This window comes from Anarrhichthys ocellatus, unplaced genomic scaffold, assembly GCF_004355925.1.
Source record: "Anarrhichthys ocellatus isolate YVR2014 unplaced genomic scaffold, GSC_Weel_1.0 scaffold29, whole genome shotgun sequence".
Classification (NCBI taxonomy): Eukaryota; Metazoa; Chordata; class Actinopteri; order Perciformes; family Anarhichadidae; genus Anarrhichthys; species Anarrhichthys ocellatus.
Window position 1 is genome coordinate 1,802,231 of NW_022280059.1, and position 19,009 is coordinate 1,821,239.

At 42.3% G+C, this 19,009-nt stretch overlaps 3 protein-coding genes across 8 annotated transcripts in view; 1 reads left to right on the forward strand and 2 right to left on the reverse strand.

Annotated features, from left to right (window-relative positions):
* hnrnpul1 (heterogeneous nuclear ribonucleoprotein U-like 1) overlaps positions 1-1,091 on the reverse strand; it is a 12,524-nt gene extending 11,433 nt beyond the window's left edge. For both annotated transcript variants that reach the window (XM_031863543.1, XM_031863542.1), the window contains exons 1-2: positions 988-1,091; positions 216-472 (exon numbers count right to left, since the gene is read on the reverse strand). In XM_031863543.1, the coding sequence (XP_031719403.1) occupies positions 216-438 (223 nt within the window). In that variant the 5' untranslated portion in view covers positions 439-472; positions 988-1,091. The remainder of the gene's footprint in view (positions 1-215; positions 473-987) is intronic.
* Positions 1,092-2,075: 984 nt separating this feature from the next.
* Positions 2,076-7,588, reverse strand: opa3 (outer mitochondrial membrane lipid metabolism regulator OPA3). Its single transcript, XM_031863634.1, has 3 exons — positions 7,530-7,588; positions 3,981-4,217; positions 2,076-2,926 (listed from the first exon to the last, which is right to left on the reverse strand). Exons 2-3 carry the CDS (start codon positions 4,120-4,122, stop codon positions 2,598-2,600), a joined length of 471 nt encoding a protein of 156 aa, XP_031719494.1. The 5' UTR covers positions 4,123-4,217; positions 7,530-7,588; the 3' UTR covers positions 2,076-2,597.
* ppp1r13l (protein phosphatase 1, regulatory subunit 13 like) lies at positions 5,147-18,748 on the forward strand. Of its 5 annotated transcripts, XM_031863630.1 has the most exons (14): positions 5,147-5,414; positions 5,621-5,826; positions 11,815-11,908; positions 12,021-12,136; positions 12,545-13,103; positions 13,933-14,028; positions 14,389-14,474; positions 14,924-15,296; positions 15,406-15,857; positions 16,020-16,157; positions 16,794-16,927; positions 17,350-17,516; positions 18,136-18,329; positions 18,442-18,748. In XM_031863630.1, exons 2-14 carry the CDS (start codon positions 5,656-5,658, stop codon positions 18,475-18,477), a joined length of 2,616 nt encoding a protein of 871 aa, XP_031719490.1. In that variant the 5' UTR covers positions 5,147-5,414; positions 5,621-5,655; the 3' UTR covers positions 18,478-18,748. The 5 variants fall into 5 exon arrangements, with proteins under 5 accessions (XP_031719490.1, XP_031719493.1, XP_031719489.1 ...); XM_031863633.1 differs by lacking the exon at positions 5,621-5,826 and having other exon boundaries at positions 5,148-5,414; positions 11,846-11,908; XM_031863629.1 differs by lacking the exon at positions 5,147-5,414 and having other exon boundaries at positions 5,439-5,826.
* Positions 18,749-19,009: the final 261 nt, after the last annotated feature.

Sequence of the window (19,009 nt, forward strand, 5' to 3'; positions counted from 1 at the left end):
AAGTGTATTAAATATATATAAGTGTATTAAATATGTAATGGATATTCATATCCACTCCTTACTGATCACTCTACATTATATGAACAATACTGTTGTCTCAGTACCTGTACTATGTACAATGACAAAAAATAAGATCACATCTAATCATTTATTATTAAAGTAATGACCGAAAGAACTAAATATATATTTTAAAACACAACATCAATGGGGCTTACCCTGTTGCTCATCCTCTCCATCTCCCCCCTCTTCGTTTTCTTTGAAGTCCTTGCAGTATTCATCCTGCTTTCCTTGGTCTGAGGGATCCCCCTGAGCGTCCGCCTCCTGAGCGGCTTTCAGCCTCTCCACCAGCTCTGCCTTCAGGCCTTTGGTGTCCAGGCCGCGGCGCTGGAGCTCCTCTTTAAGTTCGTTGACTTTCAGTTTCTTCACGTCAACACTCATCGTGTCTCAGATGTCGGTCGTCTTAATGTATTTGCTAGAAAACAAGAAAAATACAAAACAATGGTAAAGTAACGTTGCAGCTTACAACACTATGTTCAACTTTCAAATCGATGACTGATGGCGCCAGAGTGATCCAGTCAACCAGGCTAACATCACATTAGCAGGTTAGCTAGGCTAGCAGCGCTAGTTTATAGCTATACTGCATCTTTTACCTGGTTCCACTAATATCTGTATACCACGTAACCTCGGTTTAATACTGTCCGTACTTATATAGATGTTTGAAAGGCGGACATATCATTATAATAACTGTTATACGCTCCAAGTTGTCGCTTCGTAGCTAACGTTGGTAATTAGCCTAGCCTAGCGCTTGCTAACGTACCGACAACCGATGCAGAAGAAGTAACATTGGGTTACTTTTAACTTTGAAAGTATGCAAGATGCAAGCGTTTCTATGGTTTACACGCAAGTCCTGTAGCCAATGCATAGTTTGCTTCATTTATAATATAATTATTATGCAGAATAAGGAAAAAAAATAAGATTGCGGCCTACCTCGTCTCACGCGAGTTGCGCGGGTCAGTCGTGATAAGACTGAAAGCGTCGCTGCTGCCCTCTGTGGGTCGGAAACCAGACCGAAACCTACAACCGGAAGTGAACCAGACCTGCGCACATTCACAGGTTTATTCTACTACTATTGAAACACCGAGGCGTATGTGTTGTGTCTAATAAACAGCATGTTAGTTTATAATAATGAGTTATATTTGAACCGCCGAATGTGAGGGAAACAGTCATATTAGCTTAGTTTGTGTGTATGTTGCTCTTCATGCACTTGGAACAGTCCATAATAGGAAGTGACGTTATATTTACATTCTAAGAGCTCTGGGTAGTGTAGTTTCAAAAACCTACCGCTTCACTTCAGCCTACAGGTGGAAGTAGTACATTAATGCATTATAATTATAGTGCAAACTTTTAATAATCATTATTCAGATATGAACCATTCTGTCTAACCATTACTTTTAGTACTTCAAGTAGGCCTATATTCTGATGCTAATACTATTACTTCAGTTCAATTACATTTTGAATGCATGACTTGTACTTGTAATAAAGTAGAACTATGTATACTCTGTGGCAGTGGTAGGAAAACTACTCGGCTTTTTTTTTTTTTTACTTATGTGCAGCTGAAACAATTACTTGATTAATGAATTGATAGAAAATGAATGGGCAACTATTTTGATGAAAGTGTCCTTTTTTAATTTCTATTATTTTGAGGTTTGGACAAAACAAATATTGGGATGGTGTTACTTTGGGCTCTAGGTAATTGTGAAGCCACATCTCACTTTTTACCGAATTTTTACAAACCAAACCATCAATCGATTAATGAAGAATATAATCAGCTGATTAATCTATCATGAATTATTATGAAAATAATCATTAGTTGCAGTCGTACACAAAATAGTAAAAACAGTAAAATCCTGCTTTAGCATTACTGCAAGTAATAATCTATTGATATAATAGCAGTAGTCATATGGGACATTTTTCTGCATCGAGTACTTTTTTTTTCAAGTCAGGACCTTTGTAACAGAATATTTTTTCACAGTGTACATTGTATGTGTGTTAAGTGCCAAAAACTCTATTAATAGTCAGCTTACAATTTTATTTTACACCATCCTTATTACAGTTGTCATCACATTCAATGTACATGAACCATAAAGGAGATCTACAGTGTAATTATGACATAACATGTCCATGAAACTGTAGGGGCAGACGCATAAGAATAATGTGACCTAATGTTTATTGTTATGGTTGTCCATGTTTGGCCCTCAATCAAGCACACCAAGCAGTTATAAAATATATTAACTTCAATTTGCCATTGCATTTTATTGTAAATCCTTATATACAGTGAAATGTATTATGAACATGCAAGATCAACCTTAGAAATACACTATGAATATCATAGCACTCCCCCTTAACAACTGGTTGCTCAAAACATGAGCTAATGACAGCACCCAAATCCCCAGCGCACTGATTTGTTATACAAGCACCTGTTCCAGCCAATGGGCTGTGTGGAGCGGGGTCATCATCATCAAGCTGCACACATGGCAGTACTATGGGTGTGCACTCTTGTTCTTTCACACTCAGACCAACACACGGGGCTTATTTCATCACTTTTTGGTGGGAACAGGATAGGACAGCAGTAGCCTATTCATCTCTCTCAGCTGAGCATCTAGAGTCTCTGTGGTAAGTGCTAGTTCTCCTAGTTGAGTCTGTAGGCTTACGATGGTCTCGTTCTGCTCCTCTTCTTTGCGGCGAGCGTTAGCGGCCTGCCTGCTGTACTCCAGCACCATACATCCACCACCAATGATGAAGATGATCGCCTCTCCCAGCAACTCCGCACCCAGCTCTGCAGCCGCATCCTCATTCAGTGGCTTGATGGTGGAGCCCCGAAAGCCCATGATCCGCATCTTCGTTCTCATCTCAACCCAGTGGTAAACTGTGAGGACAGAGAGCATACACAGTTCCAGTTAGACTTTGAATTGGACCTTTGGGTGTTGCTCACGTTTGCATTTTTGCTTCAGATGATCTCCAAGGGAACAGTTTGAAATACATGCGAGAATGCAACGAGATGCATGTGTTGACAGTTTGCCACATAGAATTGACTCAGTAGTGAGCTTAGAGCACACTAAACCTCTGAAGCAGTTTGTTGCTGTTCATTCAAATAAGTCAGATAACATTTTGAGGTCTGCACCTGAGGCCAAGCCCCTAACAACCACCACCAGCTTCAAACAAACACAAGATAAGAGGATAGGGCTGTATTGATCTCCAGCGGGGCAATTCGGTTGCTGTGACAGCAATACAGATAAATAGAGAAAGTAAATAAATAGTAAGAGGTATATTCCACTAATATGAGAAAAAAATAAATAGGACACAGGAGCATTGCAGAGTTATTGATGATGCAAAAGATCTGTAACACCAACATAATATTGTATAGTATAAAATGGCAAATTATAATATAGTTAAAAGGTGAAAGGTAGTAACAAGACAGATTCAAATAAAACTCTCTTCTTAATGTGCCACCGTGTCCTATTTTTGTGTAGTTTAATTTTGTGTGAATAGTGTAAATGTTATGAAAATGAACGGTGACCAGTTCGAGCTAGGTAGGTTTTTTTCAGTGCTTTTGACACACGTTTTCTGATAGACACAGGAAGTATTTTTGGCAGTGTTTAGTGAAACTAAACTGACAAATGTGCCTAAACAACAGAACGCAGTGGCAGCTCAAACATCTTTTCATATTGTGCGTCAGAAGTCATTCAGACCTGTGCTGACAAAAACGAAAGGCTACATACTACCTGTTCAATGACACACAAAACCCGCCCTCTTCGACCTTGCCTGGCTGCCATTGGTCGACAAGGTAAACCCATGAACATGATTGGGTAAGCGCTCTCGACAAGTACAATCTCATTGGTTACAGCGGCTCCTCGCATAGCCCTCGGGTGTCTGACACTGCAATCTAGCGGTCATAGCTAGCCGTTAGCTCGGTTACTCACTCTGTGCGGGCGGCAGGCAGATGTACGTCTTAAAGAACTCGCTTCTCCGGGCTCCCGCTTTTATTCGGTTCGCTACAGGCTTGCCCATCTGCCTCACTCCGAGGTAGAGGAGCTTGGCGATAGGGAAGGCACCGACAACCATCTTGGCGAATACGCTTGACAAGCGTGGGGCGGTGCACGTAGGGGTGACGTGATTACGTTATATGATTGACACACACGCCCACGTGTTCATGACGTCTGCGGTTCAGAAAAAAATACAGTAAGGTTATTGTAATATACATCCATTAATTATCTTTGTTAAATGTCACATTCACAACAGTACTTTGTATTAAATAAAGGCATTTTTTTAAATAAATTAAATGCAGCAGTATATACAAACAAATAAGTAAACAATACAGCCTTCTGTATAGGCCTAATTGTCTGCTGCTGAACTTTTCTTTTATACTTTATTTCATTTTCTTTTCTTCAAATACTTTATTCATCCCTTAATCCTTGGCATATGCCCACCTGCTCACGTGTGCAAGTGACGAGGCAAATGCTTTATTGATTGACTCTCCCTTAAAATAATGTGAACTTCTGCAATGTCTAGAAAACTGATTGGTAACTTAAGACGTTTCATTGGTAGAGTTCCATTTGTCAGCGGTCATCATCAGTGATGTGGTGATACTGTAGCTAAATATTAAATAATGTTTCATCTTTGTCCAATTTTGACACCACCAGCATTCTTAAGAAAATAATGACATATTGATAGTGTCCCTTAACGGTCCCACCTTGTACAGGCATTAATGTATCGAGGTTTCAGGTAAAATTAGAGCTACTGAAACTACAAAAAACGGTAGTAGAATCATTAACACATACACATCTAACATCCTTTACAACATGTAATTTGTCATACAATGTATACATGTATAATGTAGCTTACCATTTGTAAATCTAAATTTAGAAGTAATCATGTAAAACAACATTTGTCATAGAAATGTAGCCTGTAAAACATAACATTTTATTGTTTGTACCTTAACATTTAGGATTAGTCTACTTAGGTTTCTGTATACGAAAGGAGGTAATTTACTGCTGGGGTTATAAAGCGGTTATAAAGCTTTTAGGTGCCTGTTGTAAAACATGCAGCTTGTAGGCTACCTGCTCTTTACAGAAGACGTCTAGGAAAAGAGTGAGCCCAGACGCGGTGGCATGCATTCACCTGGGCCAGCTGCAGTAGGAACACCTGGCTCAGGTTACAGCGGCGGCGAGAGAGCCAGAGGGGCTGGACTCTGAGCCAAAATAACTGTACTCAGTGAGTTACGCAGCTATGACTACATGTCTGGAGCAATCGGCGCAAGAGAGCAGCACAGTCGGAGCGACCCGACTTCTTCAGGAAGACAAGAGGGCTCAGCTTTCCTCTCGGGCAGAAGAAGAAAAAAGACCTGTTGGTTTGAGGTAAGGACGTTTTTATAATCGCGTGTCCTGCGCAACTATCTGCGTGGGGGGGGAGTTTTACAACAAGATCGCGTCTGTGTTGCGTGCGTAATTGTAGCTCTTTGAGTTTTGGTATCGCTCCTCTAAAGTGCAGTCGCGTGAAACGCCTTTTTTTCTCCCCCTTTTGAATGGTTCTCTCCATTGTTTTCTCGTTTTTTTTGGGAGAGGTCTTGGATGCGAGGAGGAGCTTGTTCTCAAACTAATGAAAATCAGATGTTGCCATCTCTGCCTGGCGTGCCTCCCAGTCTGCATCCACATAGGAAAGCTTCGGTGCAGTAGCCAGCTGCTGGACTTTGGTAGACTGCTGTGCAGCCAGCAGCAGAAGACAATAACAGACAGGCACATACTCCACCGCCAGAATTACTATCTACAGGTAGGACTGGGCAAAAAATCGTTCTGATCATATATCCTCTTTCAATGGAATCATGTCGTGATGAAATCATATATTGAGTTATCGCGATATAAGCAGTTTATTTTAACAATAACAAGTACATACTAACTCAAATGTCTCAGATTCGGAATTGAAAATAATTGTGCTTCAAGGAACATCCCAGTTAAATCAAGCTATTGCCTTAATCAGCTTACTTTGTGTACATGCAGTGTGTAGCAGGAAATATTTGTTTTTTATTTGTCAAGTATTTACTTCATGCAGGAGTACGCAGAAATAGGCTTCACCATGGGGTAATTTCATATAGACCATTTATCTATTGGACAAGCAGAAAACATGCTATATCGTGATATATATCATCATCTTTATATATGAAATGACCGATATCGAGAGAGAAGATTTTGGCCATATCCCTCAACCCTATCTACAGGACTGAGATTTTGTGACTTCATTACTAGTGATTTATTAGTGAACTCATCAGATTGAATGGTGTTTTTATGATCGATTATGTGATATTAATTACAGATGATCACCATATTGTGTTGTAGATTATGATTATTTTAAGTGTCGCTTTGACAAACAAAAGCAAAACCACTACACCACTTGGGTGTAGTGGTTTGTTGTGACCGCTGGTTAGAAACTCAAATATTTGCTGAACTGCTAATCTAAAATATAAACCAAACCTTCCTGTCAGAGCAGGATTCAAATGGCATGTAGCCAACATGTTTGCTCGCTCTGGACCCAAAACCAGCTGGGCTGCATTGTCTGCTATAACCTACTGCCTATAAAAAAAACTGTTACAGTCACCAGCTATTCAACTTCCTCCTCAGTGATCGAATTCATGCATGCTCACGCATGAAAGCAGATCCACTTGTCACTCCTTGGTAAGCAATGGCCCTGCTCTGTGCACTTTGCACCTCAGCACAGCATGACACACTGCAAGCGTTAGACGGGTCAGTGTAACTTGTGAGAAATGTCTGTTATGTTGTGCGGCACTGAGAGATTCCTGAGTCACATGCTGTGGAGAACAGCTTTGCTCTAGAAGTGAAGGAGAGAGCTGGGTTCGTGCTATAGAAGCCATTATCCAAAAGAAGAATGAAGGCAGGTTCAGGGATTCGTTTTTATCACCTCAGAAATATATTTTTGGCCGCACATGAATGTACAATTATGCACCTTGCCGAGACTAATTGCTTATCCAAAGTTTGAGAAGATCATTATAGCTGCATTGTTAAAAGGCTGTTGTCTTTGGCTATGATTTAAGCTGCTGTGAAATGAATGTGCTATGCATGCTTGTTAGGGTTTTTGTGTAGGCAGAAAGCATTTCAATGACTAACTAGGTCAGAGGTGCGGATGTCATAGAAACAAGTACGTTGGGTGGAGCTTTGTAGCTGAGAAACTTACAGTTGATGAAGTCTGTCAGTAGAATGCACAATTAATCTATGAGCAATTTATGATAGGTCATATTTCAGCATGGAATTCAAATGTAATTGAACAGCTCATGCAATTAGGGGGAAAAACATCAATAAAGCTTATTATAGAACATCAGCTTGGTCATAGTTTTCTATCTGAGATGATATTCTTTGGGAAACACTCGTTCTGTGGTTGTGGCAGCCACCAAATATGAAAACCACAAACTCCACCATGAACCGCCATTCAAGCGTATCAAATCACAATGTTTTACACAATACCTCCCACTTGGATTTGCACCATGAGCCTTAATCTCCAGTCAGATTCCAGATAAATCAACACCTCATTTAAAATGACTCACAGTGTCACAGCTCTGCCACCATTATCCTGTTTTTTCCATCTCTCACCTAATTAGTTTATTCAGCGCACCTGCCAGTCACTCCCACCTCGTCAGCTCTTTTCTCTCACCTGCTCACTCCACTGCAGACACTATTTAAACCCCAGTCACACACACACTCACTGCCAGATAATTTTCATGTCTAGCTGCCCGTTTGGGTCTGTCTGTCTGTCTGTCTGTCTGTCTGTCTGTCTGTCTGTCTGTCTGTTAGTCTGTCTGTTAGTCAGTCTGTTAGTCTGTTAAATACCTGCTTCACACTACTCTGTCTGGCCTGCATTTGAGTCCTCCACCACACCCCATGACACATAGCATGTGATAGTGTACGTTGGCATGAAATTCTGGCATCAAAATACCTTCCACGGAATTCAGACAGATGATATTCTGGATATTTCAAATCAAGGTGTGTGTGTGTGAGCCATTAAGAAAGCTTGTGGGAAGCGCAGGAACAGGAAGTGGGGTTTTCACAGGAACCTAGAGAGAGTATCATCATCAGCAGGTCTATTCTCCTGTGGGACATAGGGACTTAGTTTATGATGTCTGCATGAGCCAGATTTAGCTTTTAGGACTTCATGGCAAAGAGACATGAAAAGCAAGACACAAAGGGAAGCATTTAGTTGTGTCAAGTTCCCTCCCAAGAGTGGACTGTGGACAGAGACAAAGCCAGAAGGATATGAAGGAGGAACCAACAGGAGGGGGGGGGGAACAAATGGATGCCTAAATGAAAATATGGAGTTCAGCATTAACTAAAAAATGGGTTAGATGCTTAGTCTGGAATTGTTGGTTAAGGACTTAAAAGGAAAGGAAAGAGGGAGGGCCCGCTTGTAGTCTTGGTCAGACACACCCTTGCATTCTGCAAAGCTTCTGGTTATTGTCTTTAAAGCTTTAATCTCCCTGCTGCTTCCTATAGGATCTATCCGCTTATTTGAGTGTTCGTTAAAGTTGTTAAATTGTTTTCCAAATGTCTAAAGCTTAGTATGCAGAGATAGGAGTTTTGTTACTCCTTCGTGGTTTCATCTTGGCTTTACCACTGGAGAGAGCTAATCGTATGTTAAAATGGTAGAACCAGCTAGTAATCATAGAACCATAGTAATCACAGCACTGGAAAGGAACTGGACATAAAGTGCACTTGAGTTTTTCCAGGAAACTTCTCCTAAGAACGCAACCAAAGTGCCGCAGATCCACAAGCCTGGAATAGCAGCGCTGCAGAGGCCACAAGCTGTCAGTCCACTTTACATTTACAGATGATTAATGTTTCTGTGCTTCAATACTTAAAGAGAAACACCCCCTTTCTACTGTGTTTGTGCTTTAAGGTGGAACAGCTGCCTCATTTGATACTCTATGTGATGACCTCGTAAATGTTGCCTGTTTCTACAAAAACATTTATTTACTAAATTCTTCTCTTGAAACCTTCATGTTACAAAGTCTGGCCAAGGCTGTTGAGTTTACATGAACATTAATTTGCATAGTAATAAAATATGCTGATAAGAACAGCAAAGGAAGACAAGATGCAAATTACCAACACTAGATGCCAAGATAAAAATAAAATACGATACAATAAAATAACACCTCAAAACCATAAGTCAACAACAAAAAGCAAATCCACAATCTAAATGACAACAGAACACAACATGGTGGGAGGATTAGAAGGTCAAAGTCCTAAGGGAAGTTGGGTACCATTGGTTCAGTCTTTTATCCTGTAAATTAACCTTTTAAAATGCATTATAAGTTAGCAATACCATATTAATGATATGCTCTTTTACCTCTTCTCATTAAGTACCATTTTTTTTATTTACTTTCTTTTGTTAAGACACATTAACGGTGGAATAAGGCTTGAGTAATGAGAAAAATAAACATAAAGCAAGCATTACACATTCATTAAGAGGTCCAAAAGTATGTACCAAGTAAATCTAAAAGTAAAGTAAACATGTAGTTTTGATGGTGAACTGACAGTGTAACAATAGAATAACACAACCAGTAAAAGGGTGGGATTAGGGCTGTCACAATGTCAGATTCTCTACTCATCGTGGCCAAAATAATTCACAATAACAATATTATTGCGATACAGAAAATTTGAAAAATAATAATATTGTTAATGCTGTCAGTAAAATGAATCTACACCCCTGATACAGTAGTGTAGGAAGGTGGAGAGTCTGTAGCCATAACTGTGTATCTCAAAGCATTTAAGAAGCACTAGATTACTTTCATGATACTAAATGTGTATTATTAACAGGATGTCAACCTTTCTTTGAAAACACCACGGCCATCGTCATTACTGGTATATTGTGTCACCCCTAGGCGGGGTGAATGAATTTCTGGGGAGGAAGTGGAGAGCTCAGTGAGCAGTCGACCTGACCTTTGTGAGTCAATGAGAGTGTAATCTCTTTGTGTGTGAGCTGCCCTTCACAGAGATATGTGTGTGTGTGTGTGTGTGTGTGTGTGTGTGTGTGTGTGTGTGTGTGGTGAAGGCCTCACTGGGAGGAGTGCTGAGGAATGTCAGCCTGTGTGACCAGGCCTGTCTCCAGTACAGCACGATTTTTACGTGCACCTTTTGTATTAGGCAACAAAGATAAATGTGCCTCCCCTCTCTCTTTCTGCCAACATTTTTAAAAAGAAGCTTAAAGGAATGCTTTAGCCTTTTTCCTTTTTTTTTGCAGTCTTTCCCAAAGTAAGATCAATACCAATTTGAATCACTCTGTTTGTCATGTACAGATACAAATCAAACAATCTGGGACATATTTAACACAAAGAGTGGAAGGAGGAAGAGACACTTACCTCTTAGTTTCCGGGAAATAATACTTTTCAAGCAACTACAAAACTGTCTGGAAGTTGAAAAAGTACAACCTCCAACAAACGGATGTTACTCTGTATCACTACCTGAAGAACAAGGCACGTTAAGGGATACACATGCAAACAATGAATTACTCAAATATCTGACAGAGCGATGTCTGTAAAAACATTACACTCAACACGTTGATGGTATGTTACAGATTAAAAGTGAGTGTTTTTGGAGTAGAAAACGTACCGAAATAGCTCTCACAGAGATGTCGAGTGGTCACACAGCAGGCCGAGCACTTGAATCATCAGTGACAGTGGATTCCTTGTTTTTTCACAGGCCTATGAGAGACTAACCTCACTCTCTGTCTGTCTGTGAGGCCGTACGTGCACGGACATTAGTAGTTAAAGACGGCAGGCTCGTAAATGGGGGACAGGTGTGTCAGGAGGGCTCAACACACTTGTAAACATATGATTTATCCAAGACGTTTTATTATCCCCATTATGCACATATTTACTGTCTAACATATTAGAATAACATGACTGTTGTACATAAAGTCTTTCAGGACTTACAGTTGACTTTAAAAATGTTCTCCACTATATTGAGGCTTTACAGTACCTAAAAGAGAAAGTTGCATTTATATTGTATTATCTTGTGTTTTAAATTCATGAAGAAGATGCCCTGGGGTAGTTGGCTTTTCTTATTTTATTCTAACATGTTCCCTTTAAGGAATAACAACACTGGAAAATGAATCAAGGTGAGCACTTTGCACTGAGTCTGCACTAATTGACCTGTTGGCAGACCCAGCTGTCTGGAAGTATTTGTATAATATGTTGTCCACTTGACTATCAATGCACTACGTCTGTCTGTCTGTCTGTCTGTAACTGGCTTTCAAACAGACCAGTCATATATTACGTTAAGCTGGAACACCTGGCATCACATATGATGTGGTTTAGTCAGCAAAGCAGGACAGGCACCGCGAGAGAGGGCCTCACTATGATTTGGTAGTGTGACTTGTCGTTTCAAGCATGCCTGCAAGTGTATGATTTGCAGTTTCCAAACTAACTTGTTTGGACATGAAGGGCATTCAGGTGTGTGTGTATGTGTGTGTGTGTCAGAGAACCTGAGGGGGTGAGGCTGCTTGGGAGCCTGCAGCATGAGAGAAAGGGTAGGGTTAAACACTTAAGTCTAACTTCATTGCATCGAAGTAAGAGTCAACGGCTCAGTCGAATGGCATGATTGGGAACCTAGAGGGCAGACAGCAGAGCCTATTCGTGCGAAGCTGCTGTGTTTTTTTCTTTGACGGGGGGCCCGCCGAGCCCCATAAAAAGGGAATCAATCCCACGAGATTGTGAAAACGTCAGTTGAAGGTGTTGTGACACTTTCCTCCTAACAGGTGTGGCGTGGTGTGCTTCCCTTGTTTTCAGGAGCCGAACGCTGCTTCCTCACAGCCATGAGTTCTCAAGCGAGCATTGGCAGCAGCATGCTGTGTGAGTTTCCACAAACCTTTCACTTGTCTTCGTGTGGCTCAGTGTGTGTCTGTGCACGTTGGGGTAACACGCTATGCTAATCGTCAGTGTTGCTTGTGTGGTGTGTGTCCAGTCCAGACTATAAATGACGACCTGAATGCATCGCTGGCCACAGCAGATGAGTTATCCAGAGAGTTCAACTCCCTGCTGAAGGAGGCCTCGTCCGACAACAACAACTCAAACTCTCAGGTGCGCACATACACACACCTCCAGCACCGGTTTCCTCTTCAGTGAGTTGAAGTCTCCCTCCCTCTCGTAGCTAGTCACAGCATGCCATTCTGCATGCATTCTGTCTTATGATGTGCTCCTGAGGTTTGCCCATCCATATTCTAAGCTGAACAACAGCACTAGCCAGTAAAGGTTAAATACCTTGTTATATTACTTAAAATGAAACAATAGTAATGTTGTTGATATTCAAAAACAACATATTCCACGAGTCTTAGCCACTGGCGCACTGTCAAATCAGTTGTTGAATGACGACAAAATACATTTTTTTTACATCTTAAACATAAAATAAAACAATGTGCATATGTTGCTACCCAGCACAGTAGTCCTTCCTTATAATATTTATTGATAACAATTACATTTTCCCTTTAGACCAGCTCTGCCATCTTCAGAGAGAAGCCCCATTCCATCTCCTCCTCCACTATGAGGGACACGAGAACCAGCAGTAATGACAGCTCTAAGCCCGTCTCCCCAACGTTCCACTCCTTGGACTCCGTCTTCTCCAGCAACAAAAAAGCACCGTCGCCCCCCCCTGTCTTCGCCACCAGCCCACTCTCACCCCCCAAGATCCAGAGGAAATCACGCTCTCCTCTCCCTCGAGGCGGATCCGACAGCTACGCGTACGGCCAGCCGAGCCGCATACATTTGCCTCACACTCCGAGGCGCCATTCCCCCTCAAGTTACGACAGGAGCCCACAAGGCTCAATCGGTTACGCAGATAAAAGCCCCTCTCCGAGCGCTGCTGCTGTTTCTTCTGACCTGCCATCTTGGTCTGCCTCGCTCCAATCCTCCTCCAACAAGCTGAGCCCTTACGGCAGCAGCAAGATGGGCCGCAGGTCGCCTCGCCCGGACAAACGCCGCTCTCCTTTGTCGTTCAATTACCCCATGTCCAACACGCTGCCTCGAAACTTTGCCGCTTCGAGGAAATCCGGTGAGTGGCTGCAGTTAGACGGACGTTCTGGTGCAACTAAACCCAACAGAGATATGGGATTAGAATGGGATTAGATAAACTATATTCTCATTGTTTTCATTTTGAGGTAACATCACATACATGGTGGGAAACTGAAGGAGAGATACTTTTGGAAACAAGAGCAGTCTGGTCTTGGGGTGGATGTTTTAACTTACAGATAATAATGGCACTACTCAGTCAACATGATGGGAACGCACCATTTGAACCAGAAATTCTAAACTCTCCCTCAGTGTTGATCTTTTCTGATCTGGTGATGAATCAGGTTTTATAGATTTGGTATGAGCAGTTACTGGTCAGCATTGCTAAAAATTAGAGAATTATTTCATAAATAAGTCCACTGTTATGATAATGGACCCCAAACAGTTTGTCTGTCTTAGAGGTGGGTGTGAAGCTCTGGATGCTGACAGAACAAAAGAAATTCTTCCAACGGGCCTCATAAATACACAGTATGGTAGTCTTACCAGTTTGCCACAAAAAAATAGAGCAATACCCCCTTTTATACATTTAGATAAAGCTTTGCTACAAAAATACACTGCCAACCCACCCAATAGAATTGAATCATTCTGTGTTTCATGTCACGGTGCTCTTTCAGAGATTCTTCAAAAAAAACTGGCCTTTAAAGTACTGCAATGCTGAAGCTTCCTTCTGTAATCTCTCCCTCTTTCTGGCACACTTTCTTTTGTTTGTATTTCTCTTTTGCTCATATTTTTTCTCTCTCTTTCTCTCTCTCTCTCCCTCTCTCTCTCTCTCTCTCTCTCACTCTCTCTCTCTCTCACTCTCTCTCTGCTAGACGAGGGTGTGCAGCAGCAGCAAAAGAGCTCTGGCAAGTGGAATGAGACAGATCTGGACGTGTCGTACGAGAAAAAAACTCACCACACCTATGACAGTTGGTTGATTCCTGCTACTTTCTCGGAGGGCTGGGCAATTCATTCAATATGATCATTTCTCTTAGTTGTGATAAAAGCCATGTATGGAGATGTCATGACACACAATTGTTGATTGAGTGAAGAAAAAAAGGCTTTACCATGTGGGGAATTCCATATGGACTATTTATTTATCTACTGAACTACCAGAAAACAATCTATATCGATATCGCCCAGCCCTACTTTCTCAACTTTTGTTATGTATGTGAAGGTGTGGAATTAGTCCAGGGCAAACCATTTGAGTACAATACCAGAGGAGCAATGGCGCCGAGACTGTACTGTACGTGGTGTCTGTTTTCTAACTCAACACTTTCCTGTTACAGAGTCAGAGTGGCTGCGACCACCTCTGCCAAGTAGCTGGAGAGAATCCAACCTCGATGGCCCTCCTCTGGCCCCAAGCCCCAAAAAGGTGGGTGGTATTAACAAAGAGACTTTAGAATAGTTACTGTGAGAGAGTGTTTTTTTTTCTTAAGCCATTCCCTCCGGATGTTGCAAAGTCATAGATATCCACGAAATGGGAGTTACTGCCAGTAACAGGCTGAAGTGGGCGGGGATGGGAGTTTCACAAGCCTCGTTACATCAAAAACCTCAAATCATAGTATTTTTTAAAAGATGCATTAGTCCATTTTTGCATCTATGGGACAGAAAACGATGCAATGCACAGTCAGCACCATGATACTGGCTTGTTAAGTTGTCTGAAAATGAAAACAACAGGCTAAAAGAGGCTCCGAAGCTCCTTAAAGCTGCAGTTAGGTTATAATTCTCCGCTGCTATGACAGACACTTCATATTATATGGTCATCTGATTCAGTGCATCGGAATTAGATTGAAATGTATCATTCTTTTCTTTCTCTTCCAGGATCCTCGCTCTCCAGCTATCATCTATTCCCACACTTCCCTGCCCCGTAATACACGCATAGCCGTGCCTCCAGATGTTTCGTCCCCAGTCCACTCCCCTTTCCACCCTCAGCCCATCATCTCCCGCATTTCCATTCCCCCGACTGCTACTCAGTCCCGCCAGCGCAAGCCCATCCCTCTCTCCGTCATTATGCGCCTCCAAAACCCCCACTGGAGAGCAATGTCAACCCCCCACCCCAGAGTCCTGGGAGGGGAAGGCGACATGGCACCGTACCAACCACCTGCACCCTTCCCGAAGGATTTCTTCCACCAACATGTGCCCCAGCCACTGCAACACCCTCCTGAGCTGAGACAGCCAGCCGTATACAGTGACGGTATAACACATTCGACATCTGCACACACACTCTGACGGTCTCTGTGTTCACAGGATCTTCGTTCGACTGACTTTGCTTGACGAATGTGGTTTGGTGTTTGTCTTTGCAGCGCTGAACTCGGGGGATATCGACGCAGAGTTGGAGCGGCTGGACTTCGTTCATAACATGCCCGTGATCTCAGAGAATCCCAGCGTGGCAGAGGGCAGAAGGGAGGGCGCGCCCCCAGCTCCCCGGCCCCTCAGCCCCACCAGGCTACAGCCAGTGGTGGCCCACGAGGCCCAGAGACACGAGATTCCTGACCTGGAGGAGATGCTCCGCATGAGGGCAGAAATCCCGCGGGCCCTGAAGAGACGGGGCTCCGTGGACCAGTCCCAGCCCCAGAAGAGGGCCTCCCACGACCAGCCCAACCAGTACAAGAATCTCATCGACAAGCTCTTTCGTAGGAAGGACCGGCGCCAGAGGGGGGAGCGAGGTAGCGAGACAAGCAGCTCCTCAGACGGAGAGGAAGCTGCTCCACCTCCTGCTGCTCTACCTGTACCCACAATGCATCCTGATTTCAGAGTAAGAAATGGGTTTAGACCAACTGATGATGTAATAGAAAAGCAGAGATTGTCTAATTGTAAAAAAAAAAAAAAAAGGCTATTATTATGCATAAAGGTACTTTACATTTTGTTTTGTATTTGTTTCACTTTATGCAAGCTGGTATCCTGTTTGTCTCTTCAGAACTACCATTCCATCCTGCGGTGGTCCAAGCAGGATCACAAAAGTTCTGGGAGGCGAGCTCGACTCAGCCCGCTCATCCTGCTGCTGGACGGAGCGCTGGTCGGGGAACTGGAGATAGTGCAGAAGGCCGTGCAGGAGGTGTGTGTACTAATATACCTCATTGTATATACTGTATATCATCTAGCCATAAAAAAACATAATCTGTTGAGAATAGAAATTTAAAAGAAAAGGTTGAATTAAATTATTAAAATAAAGGTAATAATGCAGTTGGTTACAATATTTCCAATAGTTACCACTTTTCTTACAAAAACAATACATTTTTGAAGGATTACTTATTTTTAGCTTGGCAGCCTCCATAAAAGAAAAAAGATCTATCGGGTAAAAACTTGGTCTGCACTAAAAGTGTAGTGCCAAAGTCTGCTCCTGGTCTGGATTTACACTTAAAAGAAGCACAAAAAGATGTGATATTTAACTGCTGAGCCTGCATTCAGCACATCCCTGCTGCTGCTTTTTCACACAGGAATACATTTGTCTGGAAGTTGCTCATGCTGCACAACAGCTTCCAACTACATTTTAGAAGTTTGGGGGGTTAAGAGCTGTCTCAAGGTGATCCTGGCAGTAGTTTTGGAAGGAGGATGAAGTAGCGAGACAGAGAAGCATATTCATTCAACATCAACAACACTTTCTTAAAATGTAGCAGTTTGAGACTATCTGAGAGCAGAAACTCTTGTAGGTACTTGATTACAGTTTAGCTGAGTAAAATGTCTTCCGCAGATGAACGACCCTAGCCAACCCAATGATGAGGGCATCACTGCCCTTCACAACGGCATCTGCGGCGGCCACTACAATGTGGTGGATTTCCTGGTTCGCATTGGAGCCAATGTCAGCGCGCCAGACAGCCACGGCTGGTAAATATCTGCTTATTCTTTGCCACCCATATCTTCTCTCCAGTGGTAGAATGTAACGAAGTACATTTACAAAAGTATTGTACTTCAAATTCGAGGTACTTTTACTTTTAGGGAACATTTACTGCACAACAAGTGCTTTTTTTATATGTTAAGTACATTTTGCATACTTTTACTGAAGTACGGGTTAGACTGCAGGACTTGTAGTATTATGAAGTATTATGTAGTATTCTCCAGCACTGCCTCTCTCCTGTGATGGATCCGTGTAACTGAGCACATTAAAGGTTGCATGTTAAGTTTAGATTTTGCCAACGTGAGGGTTTTGCTACCAGTATTGTAGTACTGTGTCTCGCAGTAATGGGACATTTACAGCACAGCTATCTTGTGCTCCCACACGTGTTAACCGCCAGTTCTTTGGGCCGCAGGACTCCGCTGCACTGCTCCGCTTCTTGTAACGACCGTCCACTGTGTGAGTTTTTGGTGAGGAATGGAGCCGCTGTCATGGCCATGACGGAGAGCGACGGCGCCACCGCCTCCGAGAAGTGCGATCCTTACGCTGTGGGGTTTGAGGAGTGCGAGAGCTTCCTGAAGGGTGAGGTTATTACACCTCCATATCTACACACACGCTATATTAAAGGCTTAAAGTCAAACAAATCATAGAATAGACACCATTTGACAGTTACTGGGGCTCTGACCTTTGCTCTTTTTACCATTTGTCTAATGTGAGGGTTTCAGTTCAGTCTCCCATTAGTCGTTCACACCATTAAACATGATATAGCTGCAGCTAAAATACCCATCAGTTTACATTAATGGCTCTTAGCCAATATTCTCATTCAAGGTAACTTAAAGGGAGCAGATATGTTTCTGTTGTCTTACACAAGCACACTGCAGCGAGACACACTGTGTTGGAATAATTTAAATCATATGGGATTTTTGGGCTAATATGTTGGTATCCTAATAAATTACCATTCCATACTAAATCTGCATATTTGGCAGGCCGGAAAAGCCTTTGAAATTCTGTATAGAACACATGACACTAAAAGTTTTCATGTACTGTATGTTTGTTTTTTTATGTAAGAAAATTAAGCAGCAACGCAGATAAAATACAGATTCCAGGGGTTCAAAATAAAGCTATGATTTCGTCCATATTGAGTATTATGGACTGATATTTAGGTGCAGAGAGTTTCAAACATGCATACATATACATCCAGGTTTGGAGGCGGCTATGGGGACGGAGAACAGCGGGGTGCTGTACGCTCTGTGGAGCTACCCGGCTCAGGCAGCCGACGAGCTTAGCTTCAAAGAGGGAGACATGGTCACCATCCTGCAGAAACCCGAGGGGTCGGATTGGTGGTGGGCCTCACTCTGTGGCAGGGAGGGCTTTGTTCCAAACAACTACTTTGGGGTAAGATACCAATTTCTAAATGGAAAGGTTGAACAATTTTGCCCTCACCTCCTGACTGCCTCACCATAATGCAGAAATGTTTTTTTTTGTTTTTTTTTGTTTTTTTTTACAGCTTTTCCCGAAGGTTCGAGCAAAGTCTCTCTGCTAAGTGGTCTCTTGCTGATGGTCAGTGGTGCAGAGGACTGTGTCGAAACACTAAGCTCTACAGCTTCACACTGTTGTTTGACAGGAATGTGTCTGTGTGATTATGAAAAGCCTGTGTTGCTGCAGAGCATGAGAAATGGTTTTGATCTGTCAGTCAAGGAGCGTTGAAGAAGAAGTCTCAGTATTAATTTTTTGCCACACTGACAATGATACATCTTTATAGAAGACATCGTTTGTAGTGGCTCTGCTGCGGTATATATATATATATATATATATATATATATATATATAATATATTATAGCAAAGTTACATCTCTGTACTGAGCTAAACCTCTTCTGTCCAGCTGTGGCGGTCTATCCAAAAGTTACAAAAGGTTCATATTACCTGCTGTGTTCCAGTCAGACGCTGACATTTGTGACTCGTTGGCTGGTTGGTAATCAGAATGCAAACAGTTGCTGTTGGTTGTTCAGTGCGTTGAGGCCAATGTAGCTATGTGCTGTCAACAAATATGGCCCATGATTGCTCAATTTAGAAA

Coding starts and splice junctions, on each gene's coding strand:
- opa3 (XM_031863634.1), bottom strand. CDS start 4,122: ATGGTTGTCGGTGCCTTCCCTATCGCCAAGCTCCTCTACCTCGGAGTG. Junction 2,927..3,980: donor CTGCCTGCCGCCCGCACAGA/GTGAGTAACCGA, acceptor CTGTCCTCACAG/TTTACCACTGGGTTGAGATG.
- ppp1r13l (XM_031863630.1), top strand. CDS start 5,656: ATGAAAATCAGATGTTGCCATCTCTGCCTGGCGTGCCTCCCAGTCTGC. Junction 12,137..12,544: donor ACAACAACTCAAACTCTCAG/GTGCGCACATAC, acceptor TTTTCCCTTTAG/ACCAGCTCTGCCATCTTCAG. Junction 18,330..18,441: donor TTCCAAACAACTACTTTGGG/GTAAGATACCAA, acceptor TTTTTTTTACAG/CTTTTCCCGAAGGTTCGAGC.